This window comes from Lepidochelys olivacea, assembly GCF_965140295.1.
Source record: "Lepidochelys olivacea isolate rLepOli2 genome assembly, chromosome: 1".
NCBI lineage: Eukaryota > Metazoa > Chordata > Testudines > Cheloniidae > Lepidochelys > Lepidochelys olivacea.
The window spans coordinates 189,463,499-189,482,652 of NC_140411.1; the positions used below are offsets into that span (position 1 = coordinate 189,463,499).

A 19,154-nucleotide genomic window follows, 5' to 3' on the forward strand; every position below is an offset into this window, starting at 1 on the left:
TCTTCCCTAGTGCTTGCATGCTCTGAAGTGTCCCTAGTCTCTGTTTGCCAGAATCTGGAAATGAGTGGCAGGGAATGGATCACCTGATAATTACCTGTTCTGTTTATTCCCTCTGAAGCACCTGGCCCTGGCCACAGTCAGAAGACAAAATACTGGATTGGATGGGCAATTGGTCCGACCCAGTATGGCCGTTCTTATGTTGCATTGTTGTTAGTACCAGTGTAGTTACACCAGCACTGAGAAACAGATTAGAATATCGTTTTACTTAGCAGTCAATGAGCAGGTTTCCCATTTATTGGACCTATATATCCATTTCAAGTTATTATAGGATAAACTTTTATTAGTTACCTGGTAAAGTTACTTTAGAAGTATAATAAATAATTTTCTTTAGAAGGAGGAGGAAATGTTTTCACTATTAAGTAGTCTTTACAAGCATTGGTGTATTTGATACAGGTATTTATGTAAGTTTTCCACAGGGCCATTCTAATGAGTTGTGTAAGCTTCATTAGTTTCAGAATCATAAGAAAATTTTCTTATGCTCACCAAACTTCAGGGCCCTGCTGTAAATCCCAGTCATACCCTGTGCTAGGTTGCAGAGAGATCTCTGAAGGACATGTGCTTATTTGATCAGATTTTTAATATCAGGTTTTCTTTCATTGTCATTGACTTTCTCATTTGGTTATTAAGGTTGGATTCAGTGCACACAACAGTTTTAAAATTAATTCAAGGCAGCATGTGTGTGGGGAGGTGGTGAACAATGCAGGTTGTTTAGGTTTATATTAACATATAGGTTTATATTAAAAACATTTGTCACTTCAGATCACATTTTTTGTTCTGCTATTTTGAAGGCTCACCGATACCAGTGGGCATTGATGTGCAGGTGGAAAGTATTGACAGCATTTCAGAAGTTGACATGGTAAGTTTTATCACTTAAATCCTGTTACTAAAACTGATGGAAAACAGAATTGTAACCAAAACTCTGGGATCACATAGGCTTCAGAAATAACCCTCCAAGATTCTGATGTAGAACCAATATAGTTAAATAAGTAGAATCCTACGAGATTATATTGTCATCTTGATACATTAAAGTTATTTCCATTGAAATTAATAGATGTTACATGTGAATATGTGTTAAATGTCTCCTATGTACCAAGAGACAAAGCACTTAATGGCCTGATTTTTCAAAAGTATTGAGCACTCCATAGTTCCTGTTAAGTTCAGGGGGAGTTCCTGGGTGTCACACATCTTTGAAAATCACTCTGCAAGCCCTTAGCTTGTGCAGGTCCTGTGCACAGAGGCAACTTTCATTCATTCTGCATCACAGCTTTATGTCCTTGACTTGCACTAAGAGGTTTTCTCGCTCAAAGACATAATGCCTACACTGAGCCTTGTGTCCCTCCATTGCTATAGCACTGGTGTAGTATCACTGGGGCTAGCAGTGGTCTAAGTGGTAGTGTATACTGGCCACCCGCATTTTTACCACTATGCCATACAGACCTACTGTTAGTTGGTAGGCAGATGCCAGTATCTGGTACACACTAGTACATCATTGCTAGTTCAGCTGCAATAGTAACACAGCAGTGGTGGAAGAATCTGCCAAAAACCTTCCTATGCACACAGTATTGGAGAGGGAAACCCTCTTACTGCTAGTCAAGAACATGAAGTTGTGAATGCATCCTGTTCATACCATATTCACAGCTTCACTTACATTATTGCTGCGTTGTTCAATCCTAGAATGACCACACAGGTTAACGCTGAATAAAGAGCACATTTACAATATTAAATTCTCACTTCAAAGGCAGTTTTAGGCCATAGGCCCTGATCTTGGTATGGGGCCCATTACTCTCATGTGGAATCCCACTGAAGTAAGTGCGATGCCACAAGAGCTCAGAGGTCCATACTAGTAGATCACATTACAGGATCAGAGCCTAAATATCTTTTGAGTTCCTTTTTCACTGTAATTATTCCAACAAAATAAACTGCGCAGTCAGGCTAGGCTTGCACAGTAAAGCACATAGCAGTCAGATTATGGAAAAGCTATAACCATATTTGCAACTTTACCTCTTTCTCTTTCTGCACGTGCATAACAATTCACTGTGCATTCCAATATACTCTGCATTCGTGCACATCCTATGTCTCAAATAATATAACACAGTAAAATATATTTTTACAATCTTTGGTACACATTTTTGTCCTACTAGTTTACTTATATATGAAATTCATGATATTGCATGTATTTTATTTATTTATTTATTTTATAAAATGCACTGATCAAAAACTAAATGCAGATGAGATTTTTACAAAATGTATTAATTAACAAACTTTACAGATTGACTCAGTGTTCATAAAGGACTGTCATTATTCTTTTGTTAATGCCCAAAGGGGAAAGGAATCTCACTTCATCCTGGCAAAAGCCTGTATATATTCCAAACCCCAAAAGATCTTTTGTTCTTCTTTGCCTTTAGAGTCAGAATGGGATTTTCAAGGTAAATACATTTTCCAAGCCAAAGATACTAAGGACAAAAAGTTATAATGGAAGCTGACTGCAAATATAACGACAGGGGCTGCCACCTCTCCATAATAAGTAGGCCTTGTAGCATAGCATGGATATTGGTAAACACTGACCCTGTCTACATTGCTCAGAAAAACTCTGTTATAAGTTCATGACTCCTTCATGTTACCTGAGTACAATAAACACAAATCATTTGTGTCCACACAGCAGTGTCTTTCCACAGACCAACCATGTGTGTGCATGTTCACACCTATCCCACTGCCTAACTGAGTTTTTATCAATTCAGTCTGGGAAATCTGATCAGCTATATTGTAGTGCCCCAGCAGGAGCTGGAGTGCCCAGAGGACAAGCACATGCTGCTGTACAAGCAGCATGTGGGGTATTGTGCTCCAGAATGTCGTAGCGCCCAGAGAGCTAGGAGAGAGGAGAACCAACCAGCCAGGTAAACAAATGTGATTAGTGGGTCTTGTCTACACAACAAAATAAGTGTTATGATCTGCTTACTGGAAGGAAACTATGTTGCTAGCTTAGGCCCCGGGCATAGGGACATATGGCTAGTTGTCACAGCTTACTAACTGCATATTAGCCATGTTGTGCATGCACACAAATCCAGTGTAGAATTTAGCATCAACCATGCAATTAATTAGGTACAAACTCAGTTAATAGTATGGACAGGCTCAGTCGGGCCATTTACGAGCAGCCCAGTCAGAAAGTGAGGTGGAATTGCCATTTGCACGTGGCATTACAACAGAATAATTTGAGAATTTCATTCTACTTCACTGTAAATGGAATGTCAATATATCCAAGCTCATTATGAGCCGGTACCTGTGTGTGACTATATATGTATTACCAAAAAAAGAAAGTATGTTAAAAGAACATTAAGGTTGCAAAGTCAAGCACTGAAAAGTTAGGAAATGCCAGAATTAAGTTTGCCTGTGCAATCATGTCTTTGTTAGGGAACAGAGTACTCACAAGAACTAGGTTGTACACCATGTGCAATTCAGTGGGTCTCTTGCCATTTTGGTTGTTAGTTCCCAACACATACTTCACCACTCATCCTACTTGAGCATTAAAGTCACCTATCACAAGGAGTAAGTCATGTTTAGGTATTCTGTCATCTTTATCCTCATCGCTAAGTTCCTTTGTTGGACTATAGCACTATATGATTGACAGCTTTAGGAATCTGGTTTGGATTCTGGCATATAGGAGGCGTTGGTTAATAGGTTCCTACATTGATGAGTGATTTTTCCACAGAATCGGTCATAATGAGTGCTACTCCTCTGAGTGTTTGCTTTCACTACAACCTGAGTAAATGAAATATTTCTTCTCTTTCTTGAAGTCCTTCTCATATACACTTATCAATTTGCTCTCAGTGATACCCAGGATTTCAAATCGATAATTGTCCATCTCCCTCATGAGCTGTGAGATCTTTCATGTTTGAAACATTGTTCTTGTAACCCTTCTGCCAGGTGGAGCCGTCAGCCGTCAGGGCTGGGTTCAATATCTAGGGGTTTCTTTTCAACAGTACAACACAGAACCTGCTTGAGCCTCCACCCAGTAACCTGGGAAAATTATACCCCACCCCTGGTCACCTCTGAGAGGCAATACTTCCCCTCTTGGAAGCACAAAGTCTGAGTGTTGAAAAGAAACTTTTAATGAAAGGAGAGAAGTCACCTGACGTTAATTAGGGAAAATGCCACAAGGAGGATTCATAATCATAAAACAGTGAACAGGACACCCACCCCAGAGTGCATGGGGCAGTACCTTCTACCTCACGGTCCTGAGTTCTACAAGCAAAAGTTCCTTTTCTGTGCCCCTCTCTGCTCTCTCACCATACCCCACTCACAGTGATTGTCCTTAGTCAGTGAGGACCCAGGGTTCAGAGGTGCATCTGTGTGAGTTCACCTCCCACTCAGAGAAGAAGGCACCTGCTTGCTCCACCATCTGAGCACTTGCTCTGGCTGGCCGCCCTGCCAGCCGCTCATTCCGCTCCCGCAGGCCGATTGCTCGCCACTCTTGCCTCTCTGCTGTGACCTCTGCAGGTCAGTCTCTTAGTGATGGTCAGCTTTTAGTGATTTTCAACTTTTAGCAGGCTGGGCAGAAATGCTGTCCCATCACAAGTGGTTTCAGCTCTCATTTAAGCACTTAAAATAACAGAGGCTCCTAATGGAGACTATTTAGCTCTATCTTTGAAGAGTGGGGAGGAATAGGTTAAACCAGACTGGGGACCCTTAGGGAGAATCTACACCTCCTGGGACACCTGTCCCCTCCCCTCTTACTTTCATAGGGCTCTGACATTCAAGCCCCTGGCTTAATGAGGTCCTTTCAGCTGCGGGTGACCTGCTCATTTGGGACAGGTTAAGCACAGTTCTGCTCCCCTTTATTCATACAACACTGATAACAGCATTTCACTGTCCTTGCATTCAGTACTAAAGTGATTTGTAACCCAGCACCAGCCAAAGTTGATCACTTTGAGCAACACTGCTCTATCTGCTGGATATCTAAGCAGAGTTACATGTGTTCATGTAAATACAGTTTGCTTGCTGTTAGGGGAGAGTTCATTCAGACCCTGCTTACATTCTCAAGTTCCAGTAACCAACTCTGAAGTGTTTTCTTGCTGCCAGCATCAAACCAGGATCCTGGTTTCCAGAGATTTGCTTTTACCAGAAGCCCTTCATACAGCATGAGGAGCTGGCAGTGTTCATTTTTACTGGGACAGTAGCCTGATTCCATTTCTAAAACCAGTGAGGTCTTTTTACATGACTAGGTGGTTTGCTTTGCACTCAGCCCTCCCCACTTTATCAGGGCTTGGGACGAGCAGCCACAGCAAGATGAGGTTAAAAATAAAGAAACATGGACTTCACCAAATGGCAGAATAAAAAATCAGATTAACCACATCTGCATTAGCTGGAAATTCAGGTCATCTGTCCAAGACATAAGGGCATATCGAGCAGCAGTTGTCAGCAGCGCCCACAATTTTTGCATTGCTAACCTCAAATTAATATTGAGAAAGAGCAACCTTACACAGAAAGCAGTAAAGAAAATCAACAGTATACAACTGAAAACAAAAGATTACTGCAAGAAATTCCAGCTTCAAATAAGGAACAGATTTGAGGCATTGCCAGAGGCAGAGGAAGGTGAAAGACAGAATGGACCTGGATAGGCAATGCTCAGAGACAGTGTGATTCAAACTGCAGTAGTCACAGTTGGGTGCATTGTCAGGACACCTTGGTGAAGTTTTGATAAGATGTAACAATGTCCTGTACATCAGCGGAGTAGAAGAAGAAGATGGAGAAATGAGAGAATAAGTTCGTATATTTCTGGAAAATAAAGATCAGTTTTTCACAAAAAAACCCCCCAAAAAACAAAAATCATAGAGCAAGAATTGGATAAACCAAAAGACATGCTGTCTTATTGAGGAATGAAAAGTATTGAAAGGAAAACTGAATGCTATGATCAATAAAATATTGGAAAAGGCAAAGGAGGAGTATAAGAGAACAGACAAAGAAATGTAAGGAAAGATAAACGGAGATAGGCTGAAGACCTAGCAGTTGAAATCAAAACTGCTGCCATGGTAGGAAACCACAGAGCTGTTTACCAGATGATTAAAACCCTGTATAGAGATTTCAAAATAGGACATGGATCAGTAAAAAGCAAAAATAGAAAAATGCTTACAACTGAGATAGAACAAAAAACCGATGGGCAGAGCATTTCTTAGAAGTCCTCAGCAGACCCCGTTCCACCTCAGCAACAGACTTTGATGGAACATGGGAATCTGATCAACTTGACATTAATATATGTCCAACAGAGATATCAGAAGTACAGGCTACAATCAAAAACCTGAAAAGAACCCCCAAAGTGGCTGTAACAAAAAGCAAAAATGCTAAAAGTACTTGATACCACCATCCTAAGGAAATTGACAGAGCTGTTCAATGAAGTTTGAGGAAAAAAGACCACCTCCTGAGCATGAAATCATTGTCGGAATACCCAGAAAGAGTGATCTTATTGACTGTAACGACTGGAGAGGAGTTATATTACTCTCTGTTGCAGGGAAAGCATTCTGCAGCATGATACCACAAAGGATGAAAGAGGCAGTGGATGCAAAGCTTAGAGAAGAACAGGCTGGATTCAGGTCCAAGAGATATCGTGTAGATCAGATATTCGCACTAAAGGGTCATCATAGAAGAATGGATAGACTGGCAAGCTCCCATCTTCATTAATTTAATTGATTTTCAAACAGTATTTGACAGTGTGCACTGACATACATTGTGGAATTCTCTTTAGTCTGACAAAAGCTAAAGTTGTCAACATCATCAAGGCCTGGTACAGAGATGCAAAGTGCTCTGTAAGAGTGAACAACCAGACAACAGTGTGGTTCAGTGTAGACACTGGTGTGAAACGGCTGCATTTCGTCTTCACTGTTGTTTGGCATTGCCATAGACTGGATAATGAAGAAGTCTGTTAGCAACACAAATGGCAGGATAGATGGTAAATAGCTAGAAGATCTTGATTTTGCAGATGATATTGTGCTACTGAATGATATCCCTGAAGCCACGGGGGGCTCTGTGGGTGCTCAGGGTGGGTCAGGTCAGGGATGCTGCGGGTGGGCAGACTGGGGGGAGCCACGAGGAGCTGGGTAGGGAGCCTGCCAGCCCTGCCCCCAGCACCAGCGTGGGTCCTGGGCTGCTCGCCCCTTGAGCACATGTGGCATCCCCTGGACTGCCCACCTGCAGCATCCCTGGCTTGACACCCCGTCCCCCCCCAAGCACCCGCAGTGCCCCCCACAATCACCCATGGCACCCCTAGGTCACCTCCACCCACCCCCAACATTTAGTCGGGGTATATAGTACAAGTCATGGACAGGTCATAGGCCGTGAATTTTTGTTTACTGCCTATGACATGTCCATGACTTTTACTAAAAATACCCATGACTAAAATGTAGCCTTATTCATAACCAGCCAAGAGATCTGAGAAATCAGCAGGTTGTTTTTACCAGCATCAGAAGGAAACACTGGACATATTCAGTGTATGTATTCTGGGTGCCAGTACACAGACTCCCATGTGTAGCTGTCACATGGAAACCAATTGGTATGAGGAAGTGAGGATGCCCAAGAGAAATCTTAAGAACTCTTAGCAAGGAGGGCAAAAGAGTTGATGTCAACTCCATAGAGCAAATGGAAGCAGCAGTAAATGAGAGAGAGGAATGGAAGACACCGGTTTGCACTCCGTACACCAACACTGGTGTGAGAGAGATATTTTTAAAAATGGAACCGTACTTTGGGCCCCTTGTGTATATGCATGATGATAGATACTATCTTTAATTACATGATCACATGCTATTTTTTTCCCCACAGGACCCATGCCTCATTCAGTGCACAAGATGGACCTGCTCTGGAGATGGCTCAGGGTTGTGTAACGAAGGAGACTGTTGTCTGTAGTACCGTTGTCTTATTTGTTGCAGAAGCTGAAAGATGTGTGTTGAATGAGGCAGGGGACTGTAGGAAGAGAAAGGATGTTCTGATGGTTATGGCAATTTGAATGTTCCCTGGAGAAATGGATTTTATCTCTGCATATGTAATATTGGGCAATTCACTTAAACCAGACTTTTCACAGGTGGTCACTAATTTTGTATTCCTCATTTTCTCAGTGCCTTGCTTGAGACCCTGGGGTCTGTTAAGGCTAATTCCCTACTGTGGCACTTCGAGTACAGAAGATGGGGGCCCTCAAGGAGTTTAACAATTAACACTGGCCACTCCAGGCTTATATTAAACTCCCAAGGTTACAGCTTTTCTCTGACCTTGGGTTGGTAGATGCTGTCACCACCCAAGTGCAAAACCCCTTTGAGAACCCAAGAGGGTGCACTTGGAAATTCCTTCCTGTGGGGTTCCCTCAAGCCCTTTCATCCCCACTCCGGAGAAGAGCTGAGGGGGGGAAAAAAAAAAGGAAATCAGCTGTTGCCACCAGCTAATTAAACAACACGTGCACAAACCTCTTAAGACACAAAAATCCAATTATGTTCTTAAAAAGGTAAATTTTATTAATAAAAAAAGAAGAAAATACATCTGGGAACTTAGGTTTTTGCTATATTAAAAAAAACCCTACAAGGATTAAGCATCAAGAATAGCTCTCTTGAGGTCCAGCTTAAAGGTTACAAGCAAAACAAAAGCACCTGGGGTTAGCACAGAGGAATCCACAAATCGGAAAGAAATAAAAGGGATAAATGTCGTAGCATCTTCCTAGACATTTCCTGATCTACTTACATATCTGGGGGTTTAGATTAGTAGTTTCTAGGTATGATACTGATGATTTTTCATACCTGGCCCAAGCTTCTCACAGCGTAACTGCTCCCTGTCTGCCTCTCCCCGAGAACAACAACAGACAGACAAAAGGGGGGTCTTATTTCAATTTTGAAAAGTTCTAGCCTTCCCATTGGCTTTTTTGGCCAGGTGCCCACTCACTTCCTTTTACCTATGGATAGCAGTGAGACTTTTTAACCCTTTATAGGTAGAGCAATTAGAGAATAGCTACTAAGAGGGATTTTATAACTGCTGGCTGGGTGGGTGTCCATAAAAGGGAGCTACCCTCGCCCCCTTCATTTTCACAGGGTCTAATCTGAACAAGTGCTGAGCACTCACATCTGCAGCTGAAATCAATAGGACCTATAATTTGACCATTTGCAGTCTTAATAACGTTCTTTAAGCATAGTCTGTGTGTGTATAATTTCCTAGGCTTTTAAAAAAAGCAAACTGAAAAAAACCAGAAATTCCATCATGTGGTATCCTATTGACACCCACATGGTTCATCAGCAGGGTTGGAACCTTTAGATCAGGGGTTCTCAAACTGGGGGTCGGGACCCCTCAGGGGGTCGTGAGGTTTTTACACAGGGGGTCACGAGCTGTCAGCCGCCACCCCAAGCCCTGCTTTGCATCCAGCATTAATAATGGTGTTAAATATAGAAAAAAGTGTTTTTAATTTATAAGGGGGGGGTCACACTCAGAGGCTTGCTGTGTGAAAGGGGTCACCAGTACAAAAGTTTGAGATCCACTGCTCTAGATCCACTGCACAGACGTTTGCCACTTGAGCTAATAGAATAACTGATAGCAGTAGCGTGTTGCTATCCTCTGTGTGGATCAGCAGTAGAAGAGAATGAGACCCCGGCTTTGCCAGTGGGTTTCACAGATATTTTCTGCAACAGAAAAATGGTAAGACTCGGGTATCTTGGTTTCCATTCTAGGCTGTGGAGGAGGAGTGTGTTCCAGTGGGGGACAGACTCTTCTGCTCATTTCCTCCAAGTGTGGCCACTTCTGCCCCATCCCTTCCAACCTGTCCCAGTCCCATCTCTTCCCCACCCCCGGCTCCTTGTCCTAGTCCCATTCTCCTCACCTAGCCAATCCCAGATTCTGTTCCTCAGGCTTCTCATTCTAGTCTCCTTGCCCAGCAAATCCTAGTCTCACTCCTTTGGACTCCTCATACCAATCTCCTCCTAGCTCCCACTCCCAGTCTTCTTGCCAGCCATTCCCAGTCCCCTGGCTCCTTGTCCACAGGCTCCTTTCCCAGCCAATCTCAGTCCCCCACACACCCTGATCTGTCTCTCTACTCCCTGCTTCCAAATGCCCCTTTCCCCCAAATCTCTCTTCCCAGAGTTATCCTCCAGTCTCAGTGTCCCTGCCTCCCCTGACTCCTTGTCTGAGTCTCTTTTCCTAACTAGTCTCAGTTCTTCTCCCTTGGATCCTGGCTTCTGGTCAGATCTGTCTCCACACACGCTCCACCTCCTTTTCCTCATCCACTGATTCCCAGTTTCAGTCTCTTTGCCCTGCCAGTCTCAGTTTCCACAGCTCCTCATACAATTGCAGCCTCTCCACTCCCACTGGCTTCCAGCCCCTCCCCCTGTTTCCTCCACAGCTCCTAGTCCTAGTTTCCCTCCCCACACTTGCCAGCCTCTGGTCCTAATCTACTCCCCCGACTTCTCCTCCAGCTCTCCAGGTTTGGCTTTTGTCCCCTCTCCATTTGACTCAAGTGGCCGCTTCCTCCATACTGTTTGGGTGTCAGCATGTGGGGTCATTGAGAGCACAGTAGAACAGGCCCCCTGCTCTCAGTTCAGGTGCTCAGCCCCACTCTGGCCTGGAGCTGCCTTTGCAGGGTAAGTCCACTTCACCCTGTCTGGATGATGCTCAGTTACTCTGTGGGGATGGTGCACATGTAGTCTCCTCACACGTAAGAACTGTGAAGGGATGGGGGGTGCTCAGGGCACAGGAAATCTTCCGGAAATTTAGCTGCTCAGAATCTAAGATGTCTCTGCTTAGCATGTGCAAACTGACATTTTTCAAAGTCTTATAATTTGGCCAAATTTGGGTAGATTTTTAAAGGAACGGCCAAAGACACATCCCTGACACAAAGGCCACCCCTTGCCATATTTCAAATTCTCCAAAGAAAGGGGGTACTGAAGCTTTTCATAGAAAAAAAATTAACATTGCAAAATAACATATTTTTCCTTAGCCTTGGAAATGATTTTGGCTGAAGTTCTCCAAAAAAAAAAAAAAAAATTCATTTTGAGGCAGAGACTCAATTTCAGCTGAAGTTTGGCTAAGTTATAGGACACACACAGGTTCTTATAAGGGAAATGTTGGGCCACATTAATAATAGGTGGTGCTCCCAGCCTCACCTGTAATAGTATGTGTACACAAATCCATTCATTTATTGTGAGTTCTAATATGTTATTCAGGGTCCAGGTGCCAATAGGTTACATTTTACATTTTTGAGTCAAATTTTGATTTTAGTTACTGTGGTGCAAATCTGGTGTAACATTCATGTAAATCTACTGGGTTAACTTGAAATCAGAATTTGTTCTTGTATATTTTAGATAATACAAACTCATTTATTGGCTGCAGATGATAAAAATGAGGCATTAATGTGACATCAAGAGAAAACAGCAAAAAGTTCAGTGGAAGGGCTGTAGAGCAATTTCAGTTGCTTTTATCCTACTTACTAAAATGCTATTTTCTTTTGGGGACTGTTTTATACTTTGGGCCCAATCCAACAGCCCATTGAAATCAGTGGTAGTTTTGTTCATGTAAGAAAGAAGTATGGGCTTCAAAATCAGGCCCTTTGTTGGCTGAACTGTAAGTACCACCTAACTGGGGCAAATAGCAGACATCTCAAAATATCTTCCATCTGTGTTGTGCTCTCACTGCATGGCTTTGGTTTGGCTCTCTCTGGTTTGAGAAGTCTGCTCCTGAAACCCAGAGCAGAAGTAGTTCAAAGTCATCAAGTTTGATTAGGTGTACTGGTTATTATTGCTGTATTCAGAACCAGGAAAACACACACACATCTCTTCCTCTTAATTTTCTTTATGCAAAGGACTTCACGATGACCTTATACCTCAGACATTACTGGAAGGATGAGAGGCTTTCATTTCCTAGTACCAAAAACAGAAGCATGACCTTTGATGGAAGACTGATCAAAAAGATCTGGGTACCTGATGTATTTTTTGTCCATTCCAAAAGATCTTTCATCCATGATACAACTATGGAGAATATAATGCTCCGAGTGTACCCTGATGGCAATGTACTCTTCAGCCTAAGGTAAGGACAGTTATCCCCCCTATAACTATCAACAGCAAAATGCTACAGGATTGCCTCCTGCCTGAGCAGAGCAAGCTCAGAAGTTGTCGAACTGAGAAATTATCTGAGATCCTTGTGGTTAAATATGGAGTTTTCAAAGTGGTTTATTTTTTTATCTGCCCAATATGTTGGGGTTGCCACAGGTTCTGTTGTGTATAAGGTGGCAGCTCAGGGCTGACCAAAAGTCACATTGGTCCTTTCCAAATAAGGAAATAAGGGACCTTAAACACCTCCTCAAGATTCAGAGATGTGGATCGGCATTAATCCCTGTTTTCACTAAGGAGACCCTGGGAACTGGTGATTACCTGTTTGTCAATACCTAAGACAAGCTCTGTGTCAGCTAACGTGATTTTCCAAGTATTTGAAATTCCTAGTTTACCACTATGAAAATAAATCCAGAATTGACATTACAGCTTATAAAATTTCCTTTCATTCCCCTGTTAAACATTTTCTGTAGTTTGTGTGGTGGGATGGTGGGAATGTTTACATCTTGTTCATTTTTTAAAAATTTATACGTAAAGACATCAGATATAAGAGATTGCTACTATTAAAAAACTACTACTGTTAATGAGAGAGACAAGGTGGGTGAGATAATATCTTTTACTGGACCAACTTCTGTTGGTGAAAGAGACCAGCTTTCGAGCTCCACAGAGCTCTTCAGACCTTTGAAAGCTTGTCCTTTTTACCAACAGAAGTTGGTCCAGTAAAAGATATTACTTCACCCACCTCGTGTGTCCCATATCCTGGGAGCAACACTGTATACTACCATGAATGTCAATGGCTATATTAATATTGCAGTACTTCTTGTGCATTTCTGTCCAGTGATTGTAATAAAGTCAGAAATTGCTAACAGAGAACAAAATTCTCCCCTTGGCTCTGCATTAATGATGTCAGCCCTGAAATTTTCTCTCCATGGTACATGCACAGCATTGCCACAATATCAATAGGAGTTCCACACAAACAGTCAGAGCAGATTATTGGAGTTGATATCAACTGTGCAGCACTTAGAATTGTTAAAGAAGCCCTAATTTCCCTACAAGAAATTGGTAATGCTTTAGACAATAGCTGCATCATTAAACTTCCCCTTATTATCTGCAATGTATAGTTTATTTTTTATTGAGGAGTCTTATGTACATTGTATGACGTCGCAGAGATGATCTTAATGGATGAAATTTTCCCCAGCGCAGGGGCCTGTGAACTACATAAATCCCATTTAATCTGGACTTAAATAGTGCATAAGCCTTGTATTGGCCCTCTGCATAGAGATGAAATTTCATAGATTCCTACACCAGAAAGGACCATTGCAACTGTCTATCTAACCTCCTGTATAACATAGGCCACAGAGTAAATATAGGCCACAGAATAAATTTAGAGGCACAGCGATTATTACTTCCCCCGCTACCTGACACCAATAGTTCTGAGATCTCCCCAAGCATTTCAGTTATTTGTCTGGAGAGTAGTAGTCAAATATATGTATATGCATGCGCACACACACACATAATGTTTAAACAGATTGCAAGATTTTTATGTCTGCCAATCACAAAGTCCGTTAGGAGACTGTCTGCTTTCAATTTAGTGCAGTATATTTCCTTGTGTGAAATCGATCAAAGGAAACATTCTTTGGTTTCGAAAAGCTTTATAATGATTAAGGTCATACAGTGTGTCTATAGTCTTTGCTATATTAATGCCTGTCTTCTTAAAGAATCATGTGTTCATAAAAAGCATCTTTTGATATCACATCCTAGGTTAGGATGTAATCCAAATCCTTATTTGTGGAAAATGTGCATAGTCCACAGATTTATCTAAAACGTCCAGAATCTAGGATTTCATGTTTTTTAAAAAAAATTCTTGATAATCTTATCTTCATTCTATCAATCAGTCAATATACAGCTGCTGGTTTATTGAATCTTCTGCAGCTACATAGACTGAAACAACTGCACCCACAGAGGTACAAATTTTATACATTATTTTAAAGTGTCAACTTCAAAGCCTTATTTCAATCACATAAATTCCTACACTTGTAAACATCCATCCACAATGCAGTTACCAGCCATTAGTCATTGAAATTCAATTATAAGCACAGTAAAATTCAATTTGGGTTTGTCTCTGGAAGATCAAAGCAAAATGTCAAGCAGGCTGTGACAGCACAGGGAAATTTAGCGATAACTAGAACTATAAACAGTATTTATATATGAACTGCTGCCTCTAACCTTTTATTTAGGTTTATTGGCTAGAATGTCAGGGACACTGATCCTCCACACATTCATGGAAAAGCAGATGGAATGACAGAATTAACATCTTTGCTTGGATTTTCCTACGTTTTTTAGAATGATTTTCAAACATTCATGCATAAAAAGTGTTAAGCACTTTTCTATGTGAAGTCCCCAGCGTGAGTGGGTGGAGCTTGAAAATCAGGGTTTATCTTTTTATGAAATTGTATTTTATAGCCTTTCTAGTCGTGAAATTACCCTTCAGAAGAATATCCTCTGCACTGATGGCTCCTTGGCTCTGGAGTCAGAAAGACTGGAAATAATAGCAGCCAGAATTCTGAACTTCCCCCTGTTGATCCTGTTAAGGTGTAAATTTTGAAGTATAACTATGAAGAATTCAAAAAGTGACAGCAAGCAACATTAACTTTCTATGGTCGAAAATGGGGAGCCAGCCAGTGGAGAGATTAAAAATTGGGGGTGAAACAGTAATAAGAAAATTCTGTCTATTTAAAAAAAAAAAGTCTCCCACTGGTTTGGATTTACCTTTTAATCAAAAAAGATATTTTAGAATACGTAATTCAAAATGGCAAAGATCAGAAAACTTTTGAAACCCCACAGTGACCCCAGGGTCCACAATAAGTTGTCTACAAAGTCACAGATTCCTCTTAGGAATAGTGAAAATTACCTTCAACAATTGTTTTCTGGTCCTTATTGTAGGATTACAGTTTCTTCCATGTGTTTTATGGATTTCAGCCGATTCCCTCTGGACACTCAGAACTGCTCTTTAGAACTGGAAAGTTGTAAGTTTGACTCAATCATGGTACCATATATATTCATTATATGTGTGTCCTTACCCACACTTCATTTTTGTCATAGTAGTTCCCCCTTGCTAGATGCCTTTCTACTTTGGAAGACATGTGACCTCAGCCTTTCAGTCTACACATACAGAAGACTGGCCTTTCTGGGGACTTTTGGGAGTAACCCCCCCCCCCCACAGAATACTGAACATTTTTGGAAAACAAGAAAGGTAAAGATGTTCCTTCCTACTTCTTAGGCATGGAGAATAGTACATTGAAAGATGGAGTCATTTTTCCTTCAGCATAATTCATTTTTAAAAGTGATCTGCAAGTATCTGTGAATAACAACAGAATACAAAGGCTTCTAGATCTTGTTCTCCTGGTGATTAGTAAAAACTATACAAACTGCAGTCTCCATGGTACAAGCACCCAATGTTATGCCTGATAATGGTAGCCAGACATTAGAGCTGATTTAGGCCTGAACCGGCTCACGAACATGGGTACCAACCTCAGGGCAGACTATGAAGAAGCAGAGCACAAACCCCAAATTGGCGTTCTGTAATTAGAGTTCACCAACCAAGTATCAAGTGTGAACTCCTTAAGCTCTGTAACAACCTTAACATGGAGTCACAGACAGTCCCCTGGGACATTTTGGTTTTGCCAGCCAGGCAAGCCTGCCTTTGTGATAGATGGTCCCTTACACTAAAAATCACAATAATATTCAGGTTATTCCCAGTTCCAAAGGAGCAGTCACTTACCCCAGGTCAGTTGTACCTTAGATCTCTCACAAAGACAACTCTTGTAGCTAATCCTGTAATAAACTAACTAAAGGTGTATTAACTAGGATCAAGAAATCGGAGAGTTATTTACAAGGTTAAAGAAGGCAAACACACACACAAATGAGTTACAGTCTTAGGTTCCGAAAGCTAATAGTAGCTGCTATATATACAAGCTCAGTATGTCCTTTAGGGCTAACCCAAACTAAACCTCTTGGGAATCTTTTGCTTATGCTTAGGAGTATTGCTCTCTCTGAATTCTAAGCAGCATAATGATGATAATTTCTTCTTAACAGGGATTTTTATTCCCTTCCCCCAGCATTCAAACTGTGATGGGACAAGGGCTTGTGCACGTACCCTCTTCATGGGTGTCAGAGAAGCAATCACCCCTGATGTTCCACAATGGTGTGTCTGGTGTCTATAGGCCTTCTTTTGTTGGGGAGGAGATGACACCTCTTGTGGTAAACTAGTATTTCCCACGTGGTAATGCTTCTCTCCTGACTATGGGGGTTTACAGGCTTAGGTCTGGTCTACATTACAAACCTATATCGGTATAACTACGTCGCTTCGGGGTGTGAAGAATCCACACTCCTGAGGAGCAGTTATACCAACCTAACCCCCTATGTAGACAGCACTATATCTTGGGGGAGTGGATTAACTACGCCGATGAGAGCGCATCTCTTCATTAAAGCTCTACAGCGGCACATCATTTTAAGTGTAGACCTGGTCTTTGCAAACATTTTTATAGTTACAGAACAAACACATAAATATTACCCTGTAACATGGGATACAGATATTATAAGTAAGAGTAATACATACAGCCTCCTACCAGCATTTCATAAAGTCTAAACACATTCTTTTAACTCTAATATCTGTTTTAACAATACTAACTGGTTCCCGGCTATGAATTTGTCAGAGTTCAGCAAGGCCCAGAGGTCTTGGAAGGAGCTGGCACCTAGTCTACCAGCATTGCATCTACTCATGCTGAAATCAATGGCAAACCTCCCATTGATTTCAGTGGGTGTAGGAGCAGGCCCTTAGAGTTCAATCCAGCAGCTGCTAAACATGTTGAATTACCTTAACTTCAATGGGAGTTCTGTACATGGAGTGGTTATGGGATCAATCCCTTAAGCAGCAATTAGCAGAGGTTTCCCCCATCCCAAGTGTGGGCTCACTTTGTGCATCTTGTACATTTCCATAGCCAAGATTCAAATCCAAACCACTGCTGGGAGAATTGCTGCAAAGATTTTACTACAGATAAGCCTCAAAAGTTCAAGTAATTACCAAAACGTATCAGAACTCCTTTGGTTATCACAAGAAAGCCACTCTCGTGAGACTTTTGCTTGCTCCTGGTTCCAGCTAGGTTGGAAATACCCTGGGCCAAATCCTGAAGTCCTTGCTCAGTCAAAAAACTTGTTGACTTTGATGAGAATTTTACCTGAGTAAGGATCAAGTCAAAATTGAGTAATGACTTCAGAATTTGGCCTCTTGTGACATTGTGAAACTTCTGCTTTATGGACTAGTCTGAAGAAAGAGAGAGCAAAGGCACACACAAATGAGAGAATGTAGGAATCAATTGACTGAACTTTTTCAAGCCTCAAAAAATTGTTTGTTTTGCCACTGTCAAATAGTTTATATTTTACAGGGGCAATTTTTATCTCACCTAGCCTTGTTTGCCCACCGCTAACCAAGGACCCTGTGGTCTGTAGGAAGCTGTAGAGCTGGGGGGAGAAGGGGAATTCCATTTTGCAGAGAATTTCAATATTGAAAAATAGGGTTTCATTCCGATTTGGATTGAAAAGCAAAAATTTCAAAATTCTCTGTGAAAGGGAAGTCCCAGCTCTGGGGCAGTTTGCTGGCCGGGCTGCCCCAGAGCTGCAGATCCTGGAAGCTGTAGGGTCCCAGTGCTGTTGAGGAGCCAGGTAGGTGAGCTGGAAGGAAAGGCAGGATTCCATCATGACTCTGGCTGGGTCCCATCAGAACTTTGTCAAAATTGAATAATCCCTTTGAAACATGTAGGTATCGATGAATCGGCAAATTCCGACACAAGAATGTTTCATTGAAATTTTTCCAACCAGAGTGAGTTAAGGTGCTGTCTCTGATGAATCAAGTGGAAGCCTCAGCCTACTAGAATTGGTAATTTAGCTTTTATTTATTCTTAGATGCTTATAATGAAGATGATCTAATGCTGTACTGGAAACACGGGAATGAGTCACTGAGCACGGATGAGCACATCTCCCTTTCCCAGTTCTTCATTGAAGAGTTCAGTGCTTCTAGTGGACTAGCTTTCTACAGCAGTACTGGTATATTATGCTTGTTGACATTAGAAAATAAACACCTAGCTTAACCGTACAGCATATACTTTACATTTTATTTTACTATTAATAGATAATGATGAGCATTATCATTTCCACTAAGAAAACCTAGAATTATAAACAGACTCATCTATTTGCTTACAATGGATCTGTCGGCACTCTGGCTCCCAGTTTTTTGGATTACGTTACCTGTGTAACACACTGTCTATATAACACTGAGGGGCCACATAGTATCTAAAATAGAGCCTGTAGAAAGGGGGCATGTAGAGCAGTAGCCATGTTGCCAGCTCTTGCACTATTTGGTACTTTTCTTAAGGCTCCTGGAGCCAGGTGATCATGGGAGGATCTCAGCTTTCTTTTGTCTTTTTTTTTTTTTTTTAAGTAAGTTTCTAGCCTTCTTGGTTGCAGAGAAAAAGCTTGAAAATACGAACCCTGAAGGCTCAAAACCTAGCAGGCACATAAAAAGAACCCCAAATCTATTCTTTTTCCAAAATCTTATGGCTCTATGCGCCTGGGTAATGAATTTTGAATGCTAGTTATGAAATGTTGCAAAAACAATCCAGTAATCATGATGCCTCCACAGCACAGCTGACCTCAAGGAACAGATGTTCAGAGCACTAACTACTATTCTAACTCAGCATTAATTGCTCACTAAATTTTCCATGTTTATACAAAAAGTTTCAGAGGAAAATCGCTCTGTCATAAAAATATTTATGGAGAACCCCGTGCAACCTTGTTTCAATATAAATATCTGCCCCAAAAATATGGGTCTTAATTTCCTCTTGTGGTTCTGGCTCTATTCTTAACCTGAAAAGAGTCCAGGACCCTTTGAGAGTATTATGGTCATGAATTCATGCACGGCTGTTTTTTATCTTCTGTATATTGTGCATGTGATCCTAAATACTGAAACACTTCTGTACCTAA

At 41.5% G+C, this 19,154-nt stretch overlaps 1 protein-coding gene across 1 annotated transcript in view; it reads left to right on the forward strand.

Moving 5' to 3' along the window:
• The window catches only part of GABRR3 (gamma-aminobutyric acid type A receptor subunit rho3), a gene marked incomplete at both ends in the record, with an annotated part of 44,763 nt that overhangs the window by 15,793 nt on the left and 9,816 nt on the right, over nt 1-19,154 (forward strand). The window contains 4 exons of the mRNA XM_084614588.1: nt 849-916; nt 11,870-12,093; nt 15,060-15,142; nt 18,078-18,218. Coding sequence (XP_084470714.1) covers nt 849-916; nt 11,870-12,093; nt 15,060-15,142; nt 18,078-18,218 — 516 coding nt within the window. The remainder of the gene's footprint in view (nt 1-848; nt 917-11,869; nt 12,094-15,059; nt 15,143-18,077; nt 18,219-19,154) is intronic.